The sequence below is a fragment of the Procambarus clarkii genome, chromosome 22 (assembly GCF_040958095.1).
Source record: "Procambarus clarkii isolate CNS0578487 chromosome 22, FALCON_Pclarkii_2.0, whole genome shotgun sequence".
NCBI lineage: Eukaryota > Metazoa > Arthropoda > Malacostraca > Decapoda > Cambaridae > Procambarus > Procambarus clarkii.
Window position 1 is genome coordinate 34,800,057 of NC_091171.1, and position 12,913 is coordinate 34,812,969.

At 38.1% G+C, this 12,913-nt stretch overlaps 1 protein-coding gene across 2 annotated transcripts in view; it reads right to left on the reverse strand.

Annotated features, from left to right (window-relative positions):
- Positions 1–1,267: 1,267 nt before the first annotated feature.
- Positions 1,268–12,913, reverse strand: part of LOC123758759 (venom protease-like) — a 17,224-nt gene continuing 5,578 nt past the window's right edge. Inside the window, exons 2-9 of one of the 2 annotated variants that reach the window (XM_045743418.2) lie at positions 9,670–9,813; positions 9,147–9,197; positions 7,903–8,174; positions 5,200–5,303; positions 4,692–4,860; positions 3,609–3,708; positions 2,958–3,127; positions 1,268–1,866 (exon numbers count right to left, since the gene is read on the reverse strand). In XM_045743418.2, coding sequence (XP_045599374.1) covers positions 1,699–1,866; positions 2,958–3,127; positions 3,609–3,708; positions 4,692–4,860; positions 5,200–5,303; positions 7,903–8,174; positions 9,147–9,197; positions 9,670–9,813 — 1,178 coding nt within the window. In that variant the 3' untranslated portion in view covers positions 1,268–1,698. The other variant, XM_045743427.2, reaches the window with a different exon arrangement.

Sequence of the window (12,913 nt, forward strand, 5' to 3'; positions counted from 1 at the left end):
TAGTTTATCCTCACATTTCAAAATATACGAAAAAAGGTCTATATCAACTAACGTAAATTTAGAGGGGTCTTCTAACAACCTTTCAACCTTATTCACATACTCTAACTTGTCCAAAACCACTATTCCCCTACCTTTATCTGGTCTGGTAATACAAATACTCCTATCATTCTTTAAGCCATTAATACAATCCAATTTCCTTTTGTCAAAAGGAGGGAATATAGATTTATATTTACCAAAGTCATTAAAGACTTCATGTGCTAAGGAAGAAACAGTACTGATGATATTGGTCCAACTATAATTTGTACCAGTCCTTAGGGTACAAGTTTTCAATGTGTTGCATAACCGCTCAAAACCTAAAAAATGATTAACAAATTTAGGTTTTTTACACGTCAACCCGAAGTCTAACCCACAGAGAGAGAAGTTCTTTCTCAATGGGAGACAGAATTCTCTTTGAAAAATTGAAAACCACCTTATCAGGGTCCACCGAATTAAATGAAGGTATACCCAAGTTCCGCAATTTCTTCCCGTGAATAAGTCTACATTTTCAACCCTTTTATCATTATAATTTTCATATTTACATTTTAAGGATGCAAAATCAACCCAGGAAACCAAGATCTTGAATTTCCCCAAGTTCACGTGCAATTGAATATAACGAGCTCCTTATATATAAAGGAGCTGCGGCCTCTATTAAATAGCAACCTTTCAGCTGTTCAATTGTACACTGTATAGTGCACAGTAGGCCCTGTAAATTGATTTATAGTTCATTCTGGTAGTTTAATTTTATTATAATTTTGTTTAGTTTATCATGCCTTTGCCCTTTCTTACATATTTCAAGTCTTGACATTGTACATTATTATAATCTTTTATTTAGGATATATAATACATTTTTTGGTATATAATTTTATTTAATTTTTGAGTTTTTATAAGATTTTGGTTAGTACTTTATAATTATCGTTTATTCTGTTTATATTTTATATACATTTTTTGTAGATTTGTAGTCATTATATGAATATTTGTTATAGTGTTTAGTATCTATGTGTTAGGTATCAAGTTTCACTTCCGATCACTTCACGTTAGTTTAATAGAATGGTTTGTTTTAGTAGTTAAAAATTTCGTCTTGTAGTCTAATGGATTTTTAAATCGGCTTTTATATATGTGACAGTTAATAAGTTTTATTTATATTGATCACTTTAAGTGCGCTTAAGTGTTTTGTTTAAGCATTTTCCTTTCTTTGATAGGCAATTATATTCAGAATGAGTTCTTTGTATATATATATATATATATATATATATATATATATATATATATATATATTAGGTAACCATTGGGTTATTTCCCTATGTATATTTTTAAATAAAATATTATTATGATAGGTATGCCTGGTATTTCTGGCTTGGAGTTGGGGTAATATATCTGATACCATAAATATGGAAATATCTTGAACATTAGTGATAGAGTTGTTTGTAAACTCTTGGTTTTTCCAGACTGCTAAGAGGCCATCCAAAGTAGTAATCAACTTCCTCATTAACAACACATAGTTTGAATGTAAAATTACAAAACGGTGATCTTCTTCTTCCAGTAGACTACTGGTAGATGATAGAGGATGACATAAAGGTCAAGATAGTTAACTGAAGATAAGCTTCTTGATCCAGTAGACTGATGTTGCATGACAGAAGTTGACGTAAAAGTTAATACAGTTTAACTAAAAGCGATCTTCTTGATCCAGGCGAGGTAGGCAGGAAGGCGGACGTTGACATAGAGGCCAGGGAAGTCCTTCTGACCACAGCCCACACCACGGGACACGATGCCAGCCAGGACGTAGAAGCCATCTTTGTTCCGGGCCACGATTGGTCCCCCGGAGTCTCCCTGCGGTAGAAAAATGCTTCAGGTTATGGATGAATTGTTTAGCGTGTGAAAGGAAACACACTTCAGCTTATTGGCAGGTGATTTGTACGGTGGAAGGACACTTCAGGTGTTGTCTGGGGTCAGGACGACGTCCAAGACTCTTGGTGTAAATAGTGTAGAGAATAATTCGCAATAAGGTGCCTGAAATAATTCTAAAATCCTACATATATTAAATAAAGTGTCAGGACGTTTCGGTCCGTCTTGAACCCTTATCAAGTCGGTGCGTCCTAGTCCCTTACTAAGTAGTTACATGTCACGGCTTGAGAAGGTTCCAGGACTGACGGAAACATGGTTACTCTCAATATTTACAATAATCAAGTAAATATTGCTATACAGATAGATGACCGCTGAGCTCATAAAAATATTTCGTACACATCAAAATATCGTTTGTTTATATATAAATAAATACACTCAATGTTGAAAAACATATTTTGAAAAGAGCTCCAAGCAGGGCCCGACCCCACGACCTGACCATCGCCACATCTATAATTAAACAAGAGAGTTTTAACAGTTTCACTCCTTCTTTCACAAACTTTTTGTGACGACCAGACATAATCACGATTATATTAATTACGAGTACGACTTTTGGCCGAAACTCTGTACGTAATTAATTTCTTAATAAAACCTGCAAAGACAGTACCTATCGAGTAACCTCTGTAACTGATCCACTGTACTAGGTGAGTACTGTATATTTTATGAATTTATTATTATAGTTCTTCTTTTTCCTATTATAATTATTATTATTATTATTATTATTATTATTGTTATTATTATTATTACTATTATTATTATTATTATTATTATTATTATTATTATTATTATTATTATTATTATTATTATTTTAAGGGCACTAAGACCCATGAACGCAAATGAGTTCACTAATTTACCTGGATTCAACTGAGGGCCAATATCTAGTGGCCTCGGAGGGGGGATAGAAAGCCTGCAACGTGTCAAAAGTAATCCGTACTCCCTCCACACTAGTGGTTCTCAGAATTTTGTCTACCTGGATTTTGAACTGATGTAATGTTATCCAACGAAATATATTGGCTTACCTGACACGAATCTCTTCCACCGTTGAGGTCTCCTGCACACACAGTCTCCTCTCCAACACCCTGAGGCCAGGAGATGCTGTACTCCAGCAGAGTGGAGTAACTTTTGTCACACTGGGAAGGCGGGAACACCGTCAACTGCACCTCCTGCAGCACAGAGCTTCGGAAACCAGCTGGGAATTTAAAAGTTGTATTAATGCTACCCAAATACTTGGCCTGGTTGGTAGAGCAAAGATCTGGCATCTTGCAGGATCGGCGTTCGATCCTTGATAGTCAATGAGGTTGGGCTTCTAAGTGTTATATTGGTAGGCAATTATCAGGAGGAAACTCTAAGCCATATTGACTATATAGCACTTTGAAGGTATGTATGAATTTGGGATAGGATGGAGGGAAGGAATGGTAGCCAACCACTTGGACCACCGAGGATCGAACGCCGACCTTGCATGAAACCAGAGCCGTTGCTCTACCGAGCAGATATATGTGCTCGGTAGTGCACATATATCAAGTGCTATATGATCATAATAGCAGAGCACTTTCTTCTGATAATTACCTTACATTACTACCGATAATACAGTCACTAGTTTAATTTATTTTACTCATAAGTTACAAATAAATGATTGTAAACATGTAAGGATTAAACATTTAGTCACTGACCAAATTGTGTGTCGCCCCAGCCAGTTAAAATGACTGTCTGATCCACCAGCCTCTGAGTGCTCTCACTCCCCCACGGCAGACACACCGGGTTGATCGTTGACTGAAACAAGTAGGGAGAATATTTTTATCGATATGAAAAAAATATTCTAAAAGTTAGAAACATAAATAATATTTACAGAAATTAATAATGGAAGCTTGATAATGGTACATGGAAGTTTCGTGACCTTACAAGGATACGTCACTTTGTACACAACACTGGTCGCTAACGAACTTTAAAACCTACTTAACCTTACATAATCCAAATTAATCTTACCTAACCTAACCATATATAACCTAAATTGACCTACCCTAATCTAACCTAACCTAAACTAACCTAATCAAACCATGTCCAAACCAATTTTTGCTTACTTAACCCAATAGAGCCTAATACAGCCTAAACTAATCTAATACATCATAAGAAATATATATATATATATATATATATATATATATATATATATATATATATATATATATATATATATATATGAATTGTTGTCATATATATGATAACAATTCATATATATATATATTGTCCATAATTCCACAAATGTTGTCCACAATTCCTTGGAAATAAACTTTCCACTCTAGCTCGGTCTCACATTCGAGGGGTCTACGGTTCGAGTCTCCTAGAGCCCAGGTGAATGAAACATATACATGGTTTTGCAATCAGATAGAGATGCTTTGTGGAGCATCTTTTAACATCTTAAAATGTGCTTCGAATTCCGGTATTATCAAATAAGCACAGAGCAAAGTTCTGTTGCTATACTTTACTAGTTTGTTGCTATACTTTACTAGTTTGTTGCTATACTTTACTAGTTTGTATTATTCAATTAATGCTTTACGCTTTATTCGAAAAAATGGTGTTTACAAGTGGTATTTTTTCTGAAAAGGCAGGTTATTAGCCTTGCTCTTCTTTTCAAACAAAAACTGGAGGGCTGAAAAGACCCACTAATTTGAGTGAGTGAGACAGAGAGAGAGAGTGAGAGAGAGAGAGAGATAGAGAGAGAGAGAGAGAGAGAGAGGGGGGGGGGGTGCACTTACTTTGAGTCTGACCCTCTTGTCCAGCTTGATGAGGGCCAGGTCATGATAAGCCTGCGGATGGAAGTATTCCGGGTTAAGGAGGGTCTTGTCCACCCCATAATCCTCGTGGGCCGCCCCGTCGTTGTTGTCACTGTAGTCGTGTTCTCCCAGACGAACTACTTCAACTGTCCTAAAATGTTATTACCAACATATCTATGTAAATGCCTTCCATCACATCCATTTAACAATTGCATTAAATCTAACATGAGTCGCCTGTCGATTATATATGTTACTATAAAATTTATTTAAGGAATGTGTTTTATTTAATATTTATTTATATGTTCGTCATACAATTTGGACTCTTCCGAAAAAAATTAAAAATAGCTGTAGTCTACGGAGCTCAGTTATTATTTTCCATGATATATATACAATCACTCTCGCCTTCTTTTTTTATGCAATTATGGCATTAATGTATTAGAAGCCATAAGTGTTAATTATGACTTATACATTAAAAGGAAGCTGTACTCACTTGGCAGTCAAACAGTGAAGAGCTGTGAGGACCCACCGGTCATTGATTAGAACACCGGCGCAGAACCAGTTATTGCTATCACCACTGCGCTCTCCCAGCAACGCCTGTGTGGACGATTGTTTATCAGGGTGTCTCTATGGATGATGGAGTCATGTGTAGAGATTATATGTTCCTTGATAGGGCCTTGCGTTTTGTGCATTGTTGGGGTCTTAAATGAATATTGTTGTCTTGCCTATATATTGAGTTCGTTGGGGCTGACAGTAACCACGTGGGCATGTGAAGGCATAGACAACATTCATTTCTTTCAAGAGGTTTGGTTTGGTATTAAGAGAGTTTTTAATGGGCAAGTTGGCAGTTTTCTTGCCCTTATAGTATATTACTACTTCAGTCTTCTGGGTGGTGTCGGTAAGGGTCCCATTTCCCCCAATAATGTTTTTCAGGCCATTTTGTGGGCCGAGGAGAAGTTCCCGTAGAATATTTTAACTGTAGGAACTGTTAATGTACTGTTATCTGTTTCGTCTGAGGTTCCATTGCGACTCAGCCTGGTTTTAATGATCTCTTCGACATATCCGTTAGAGTTCATTACTGATCAGGATCTACTTTACTCCACCGATTTGATTTGATTGTTGCCGCAGGAAGCGGCAACAATCTTCTCTTTGTTAGTTGTCTCTTCTCCTCTGAAGAGACAACTAACACAACACCTGTACCCCCTATTAAACTATTTTACAGGAACTTCTTTTCCACAGCTCATAAAACGGAGGAAAGGGTCCTGAAAGATATTGTTAATAGGAACGTTATCCCTACAGACAAAAATCAGAAGATACAATTGACGATTTACTATAAAACCAAAAAAAACGGCCAAACTTCTCATGAGAAACTCTCCAGACATAAAGTAGAACGCTTTAAAAGAGACCAACGTCGTCTATGCCTTCAAATGCCCACTTGGGGACTGTAAGCCTCAAAGAACTCAGTATATAGGCAAGACAACAACATCTCTTTCCAGGCGATTAACGATGCATAAGCAACAGGGCTCCATTAAGGAACACATAATCTCTTCCCACAACCAGACCATCACCAGAGAAGTCTTAACAAACAACACAGAAATCATCGATAGATACAGCGATAACAGGCGGCTTGATATCTGTGAGGCACTGCACATCAAGAAGTCAACACCAGCAATCAATAGCCAATTAATGTACAACTATATTCTACCCACTTCAAGACTCCGCACCAATATAGAAGCATCAAGAAATAAGGGCCAATAGGCCCTTTGCAGTTACTTCCATTCTTCCCTTTAATTTATCCAATTTATACCCAATGCACCATGTTCTGTCTTGTGTTGAAAGTTTGCTCTGTCTTGTGTTGAAAGTTTTATTCACCTCATCCAAAACTGTTGTAACATATCACCTCACCCAAATGCGAGTATATAAGATAAAAGCTGTTTAAATGATAGCATAGTAAAACTCTGTTTAGTGTTTGCAGGTTATAGTTGTGTGTGTGTAAACTAAAGTCTTTGCAAATGTAATAAGTTATTACGAAATACTTTCAAGTGTCGCGTCAGACTAGAAATAAAAATGAATTTTGGAGAATTGATTTTTCAATTACCATCGACAGTGAAAAGAAACATAAGAAATATTGAGAAAATTCGTGTTAGAATTATTAATCTTACTTTTTCGGTCATATTTATTAACATATGTTTACAAGAAAGACTGCTACCAATATATATATATATATATATATATATATATATATATATATATATATATATATATATATATATATATATATATGTTGTACCTAGTAGCCAGAATGCAGTACTCGGCCAACTATACAAGGTCCGATTTGTCTAATAAGTCAAGTTTTCCTGAATTTCAATATTTTTCTATTTTTTTTTATGAAATGATAAAGCTATCCATTTCATTATGTATGAAATAATTTTTAAAAAATTTGAGTTACAACTAATGGACATTTATGACTGAATCCAACCTACCCTACCTAACCTAACCTAACCAATCTAAACCTAACCTAAACTAACATAAATAAATCAATAATTTATGTTCTTAATATAATGTAATACAAATATTTGAAATAAACCAACTGGAAATAATTTATTGAAAATAAAGAAAATTTATTTTCTGAAATATAAAAACTGAACTGAAAACTCACACCCCAGAAGTGACTCGAACCCATACTGCCAGGAGCACTCTGCTGGCGTACAGGATCCCTTAACCGCTCGACCAACACGACCGGACAAAAGAGGATGGTAGACGAGGCTATTTCCATCCTCCCGCGGGCACTCGGTTTTGGGGTATGAGTTTTCAGTTGCATATAGTCCTGGGGACCATTCAGGCTTGTTCGCATTTGTGTTCCTCACGTGTGCCCAAAGAATGAGGTGATTTGATAAAATACCATGCCCAAGATTACCAACTGAGTGCCGGCGGGGGGATGGAAATAGCCTCTGCTACCGTCCTCTTTTGTCCGGTCGTGTTGGTCGAGCGGTTTAGGGATCCTGTACGCCAGCAGAGTGCTCCTGGCAGTATGGGTTCGAGTCACTTCTGGGGTGTGAGTTTTCAGTTATATATATATATATATATATATATATATATATATATATATATATATATATATATATATATTTATATATATATATATAGATATATATAATTGTTATTACATATATAAGAACAATTTTAAGTTTCTTACCATCCAGGGCCAATTGTTCTTAAGAGCGATCACCCCACCAAGCACATGCAGAGCTATGGACACAATCGTTCCATTGCTGGGTGCAACACGTGGTGCAAACGTCCTGGACTCATCCACAGGAGGGATGCCTGGCCTCCGCGGTGGCGTTGCTCCTCTATTAACCACAGCCGTCTCCACTCCTGCACCGTCCGTAGACCCCTGCCGGAGGCTACGAACCTCGCCGATGGGTTCCGTGACCAGGTTGAAGGTCTGAAAGATGTTTTGTCCACATTCTGCAATGGAACGTCACGGCATATATACAAGTGATGTTTACATACATACATAAACACTGTGTATGTTATTGCCTTTAGGCATAGTAAATACTAGCTCTATCTAGAAATCTAACGTTCTGTTTGTTACTCATTTTGTATGTACTTTTACCTGAATAAGTTATTATTATCATTATTATTATTATTATTATACCTTGCTTCTCTGTGTATATACTCTGAGAGTTTACTTTTGGCTTGAACTATGTTCAGGACTGATGCATACCTATTGGGGTGGTCAGTGAGCGACAGTGAGCTTAATGACTCTTGATAGGTTGATTGGCATTGATAACCCTTCTGTGGTTAATTGGTTTTAATAGATATTTTTATGTTGAAAGACCCTTATGAAGTTGATAGGCCTTTTTATGTTGATAGACCTCTTGAGTTTAATAGGCTTTAATAATCTTTCAGAGATTTATAGGCATAAAAAACCTCGAGATGTTTATATGCCTTTTATTAACCTTTCAGATGCTTATTAAATGTAATAACTTCTCAAAGATTGATAGGCCTTAATAACCCTCCAGAGGTTGATAGGCTTTAACAGCTCTCAAGATGTTGAGAGGCTGTAACAACCCTGCAGAGGATGATAAGCTTCAAATAACCTTCAAAGGCTGATAGGCTTTATTAAACTCAAAACCAAACCAAACAGTAAAATGTTGTCACTTCAACATTATCAATAAGATGTGCAACAACAGATGCATAAGAAGATAAGATAATTACCAGGAGAAAGAACTAAACCTACTTTCTTTCGTGTGCTTAAGGACAATATAACACATGAAAGGGCAATGAGAACAGGATAGGAGCTGGGAAGGCGTAAGGAGTCGTCTCCAACCACTTGGACAAACGGGAATCGAACGCCGACCTGCAAGAAGCGAGTCCGTCGCTGTACCGACCAGTCCAAGTCGGTGGAGAAAAATTATTCTCGCGGAATTCACTTACGAAAGTTGACAATGGGGGGAGAGATGTCTAGTATACTTCCCGGGTTGGTACCTGCAAGGTAAGAACTGAATTATGTATTGCTTATTTTCATTACATTGATATAGCAATCTGTTACAACTGTAGATGCAAAGAAATAGACGGTCAGAGGTCAATATAGGTCAAAGTTTCTTTGTATTTAGCATAAATAACATTATTCGTAAAACAAAATTAACAACTCATTACGCTTTTTTTGCTGGAGTGAACATATGTTAAGCTGTGATTGACTTACAGCTTGCGATTCGAGTATAGACGCGGCATAACATAAAGCTTGAAATTTGCATGACGCGAATGCAACTTGAAGAATAACAAGCATTAACTAATCACGAAAAATGTTGAAGCTGTACAATGGAATCGAACGCTCATCCCTGGACGCCTCAGGTACACAGAGTTCATGGATGCGAGTTCGATCCCATTGTACAGCTTCAATATTTTTCACATAAATATTATGTTTATGTGATTTCTCTTCAGGTAAACATAGACTTGCCAGGAGCAGCGAGGCAGCAGATAAGGGCATCGTTGGAGCAGGCCGGAGGACGCACGCGCCGGAAGGTCCTGATAGCGCTCGGACACTGGCGAATGTCCACACACCTGCCTCGGACACCTGTAGTCGCCGTGCAGCTGCCAGACCCTGAGGAGTGGAACACCAGTTTAAGTCAACCCTAACAAGACAATAACCCAAAAAGAGTGAAAATTAATAATTTGGTGAGGCAATTGTCGGGAAAAAGCACTAAGCTATAACGACAATATATTATTTGGTAAAGGTAATCAAGGCATTATAAAGACCCTGGGATGGAGGGCAATGGGGCTGGGATACAAGACCAAGGGGTTGGGATATGAAGACAAGAGTTATGGTTTCCAGTCCTATAGTTTTAACCTATATCCCGCTTATAAGAGTCATATCACCCTGATTTGTATATACCTCGAAGCATGGGGAACAAATTTTGGATATTTAAGGGGAAGCCTGAGCGGTTGGTGGACGGCAGTTATGATTTTTGTTGCTTTTGAAAATGGTTTTAGTTTTCTGTCAGGAAAATATGGCGCGGGGAGGTGAGCTTTACCGCCGGAGGAGAAAAGGAAGCCATGCATTGTGGGAGCCGTGCTAGCCGCCTGTTGATTGGTCAGTACCAGGTGTGTGGCATTGTTGACCAGTGGCGCGGCGCCAAGGGTGTAACTTAGCCGGTCGGCGGGCGTCCGCGGCTCAAAGGCGGGAAGGAGCGCCAGAGCTCCTCCTGTGACGTAACTGACTGAACGAAGGTGCGCTCAAGAGCTCTCTAGTCTGTGAGGTACAGAGGCCTCAGGAAGAGTTTATTCAGCAACAGTTCGAATACAAATGATGAGGAAAGCTAGACAACTCCCAGGTGAGCATCGGAGGCAGTGCTTAGTTGGTGGAAGAAGGCACCAGGAGCTGGAGGCCGACAAGACCAGAGATCGTTTGGTAGCTGAATGGCACTAAGGGGAGCTGTGTGTTGGTTCCTGCAGGCTGTAAGCATTGACAGCTGAGTGAGGCTGAATAGAAAACAGTCAGAGACTACTGAGAAGTAATAAGTACTGACGACGAGACCACAGGGAGGAGACGACATATTCAGTGAGGGAAGGAGGAAGCCGAGAGCAGTGCCATCCTGCCATGTTTTCAATGTGTGTGCATGAAGGAAGAGCTGCAGAGAGGGAGGACGGGTACAGAGAAGACGAGCCAGCCTACGAGTCGTCGTTGGACCTACGACACTACTAGTCATCGCTGAGCAGTACTATGAGGAACCGGACCCTGACTGCCATCGCGAAGTGGAATCCGTGACTAATTGTAGCGGAATGATAAGGTAGATAATAAGAACATAAGAAGCATGAATGTAACTGCAGAAGGCTTATTGGCCCATGCGAGGCAGCTCCTGATCTATAATAATCTTTCCCTCCCCATTGTCCCTTGAGTTAAGAACGTAAGAACAAAGACAACTGCAGAAGGCCTATTGGCCCATACGAGGCAGCTCCTATTTATAACCACCCAATCCCACTCATATACATGTCCAACCCGCGCTTGAAACAATCGAGGGACCCCACCTCCACAATGTTACGCGGTAATTGGTTCCACAAATCAACAACCCTGTTACTGAGTTAGGTGGAATGTCTCTCATGAATAATAATATTGATTTATTGTAAGGAGATTTCCAGGCATATATATATATATATATATATATATATATATATATATATATATATATATATATATATATATATATATATATATATATATTATTAAATATGACCGAAAAAGTAAGATTAATAATTCTAACACGAATTTTCTCAATCTTTCGTACATTACGCTTCACTGTTGGAGGTAAATCAAAAATCACTTCTCCAAAATTCATTTTTATTTCTAGTCTGACGCGACACGGGCGCGTTTCGTAAAACTTATTACATTTTCAAAGACTTCACAAATACACAACTGATTAGAACTTACGTATCTCTGCTATTATATCTACATTTGAGTGAGGTGGGAGGGATGACGTGGCATATAGTGATGTGGCATTAACACAAGACAGAACATGAGGGGATATTAATAGGGTATTAAAAGTATCAACACAAGACAGAACAGAAACAATGGGTATTGAATAGAAGTGTTTGTAGAAAGCCTATTGGTCCATATTTCTTGATGCTTCTATATTGGAGCGGAGTCTTGAGGTGGGTAGAATATAGTTGTGCAATAATTGGCTGTTGATTGCTGGTGTTGACTTCTTGATGTGTAGTGCCTCGCAAACGTCAAGCCGCCTGCTATCGCTGTATCTATCGATGATTTCTGTGTTGTTTACTAGGATTTCTCTGGCGATGGTTTGGTTATGGGAAGAGATTATATGTTCCTTAATGGAGCCCTGTTGCAACAGGGCTCCATTAAGGAACATATAATCTCTTCCCATAACCAAACCATCGCCAGAGAAATCCTAGTAAACAACACAGAAATCATCGATAGATACAGCGATAGCAGGCGGCTTGACGTTTGCGAGGCACTACACATCAAGAAGTCAACACCAGCAATCAACAGCCAATTATTGCACAACTATATTCTACCCACCTCAAGACTCCGCTCCACTATAGAAGCATCAAGAAATATGGACCAATAGGCTTTCTACAAACACTTCTATTCAATACCCATTGTTTCTGTTCTGTCTTGTGTTGATACTTTTAATACCCTATTAATATCCCCTCATGTTCTGTCTTGTGTTAATGCCACATCACTATATGCCACGTCATCCCTCCCACCTCACTCAAATGTAGATATAATAGCAGAGATACGTAAGTTCTAATCAGTTGTGTATTTGTGAAGTCTTTGAAAATGTAATAAGTTTTACGAAACGCGCCCGTGTCGCGTCAGACTAGAAATAAAAATGAATTTTGGAGAAGTGATTTTTGATTTACCTCCAACAGTGAAGCGTAATGTACGAAAGATTGAGAAAATTCGTGTTAGAATTATTAATCTTACTTTTTCGGTCATATTTAATAATATATGTCTACAGGAAAGACTGCTACCAAAATATACTAATATATATATATGTATATATATATATACCATACACTTGCATGAACTCGCAAGGAATTTTAACAAACAGAAAACTTCCCTATATGAGATAATCGAACCATGGGCTACCTGGCTGGCCCATGGTATATATATATATGTCGTACCTAGTAGCCAGAACGCACTTCTCAGCCTACTATGCAAGGCCAGATTTGCTTAATAAGCC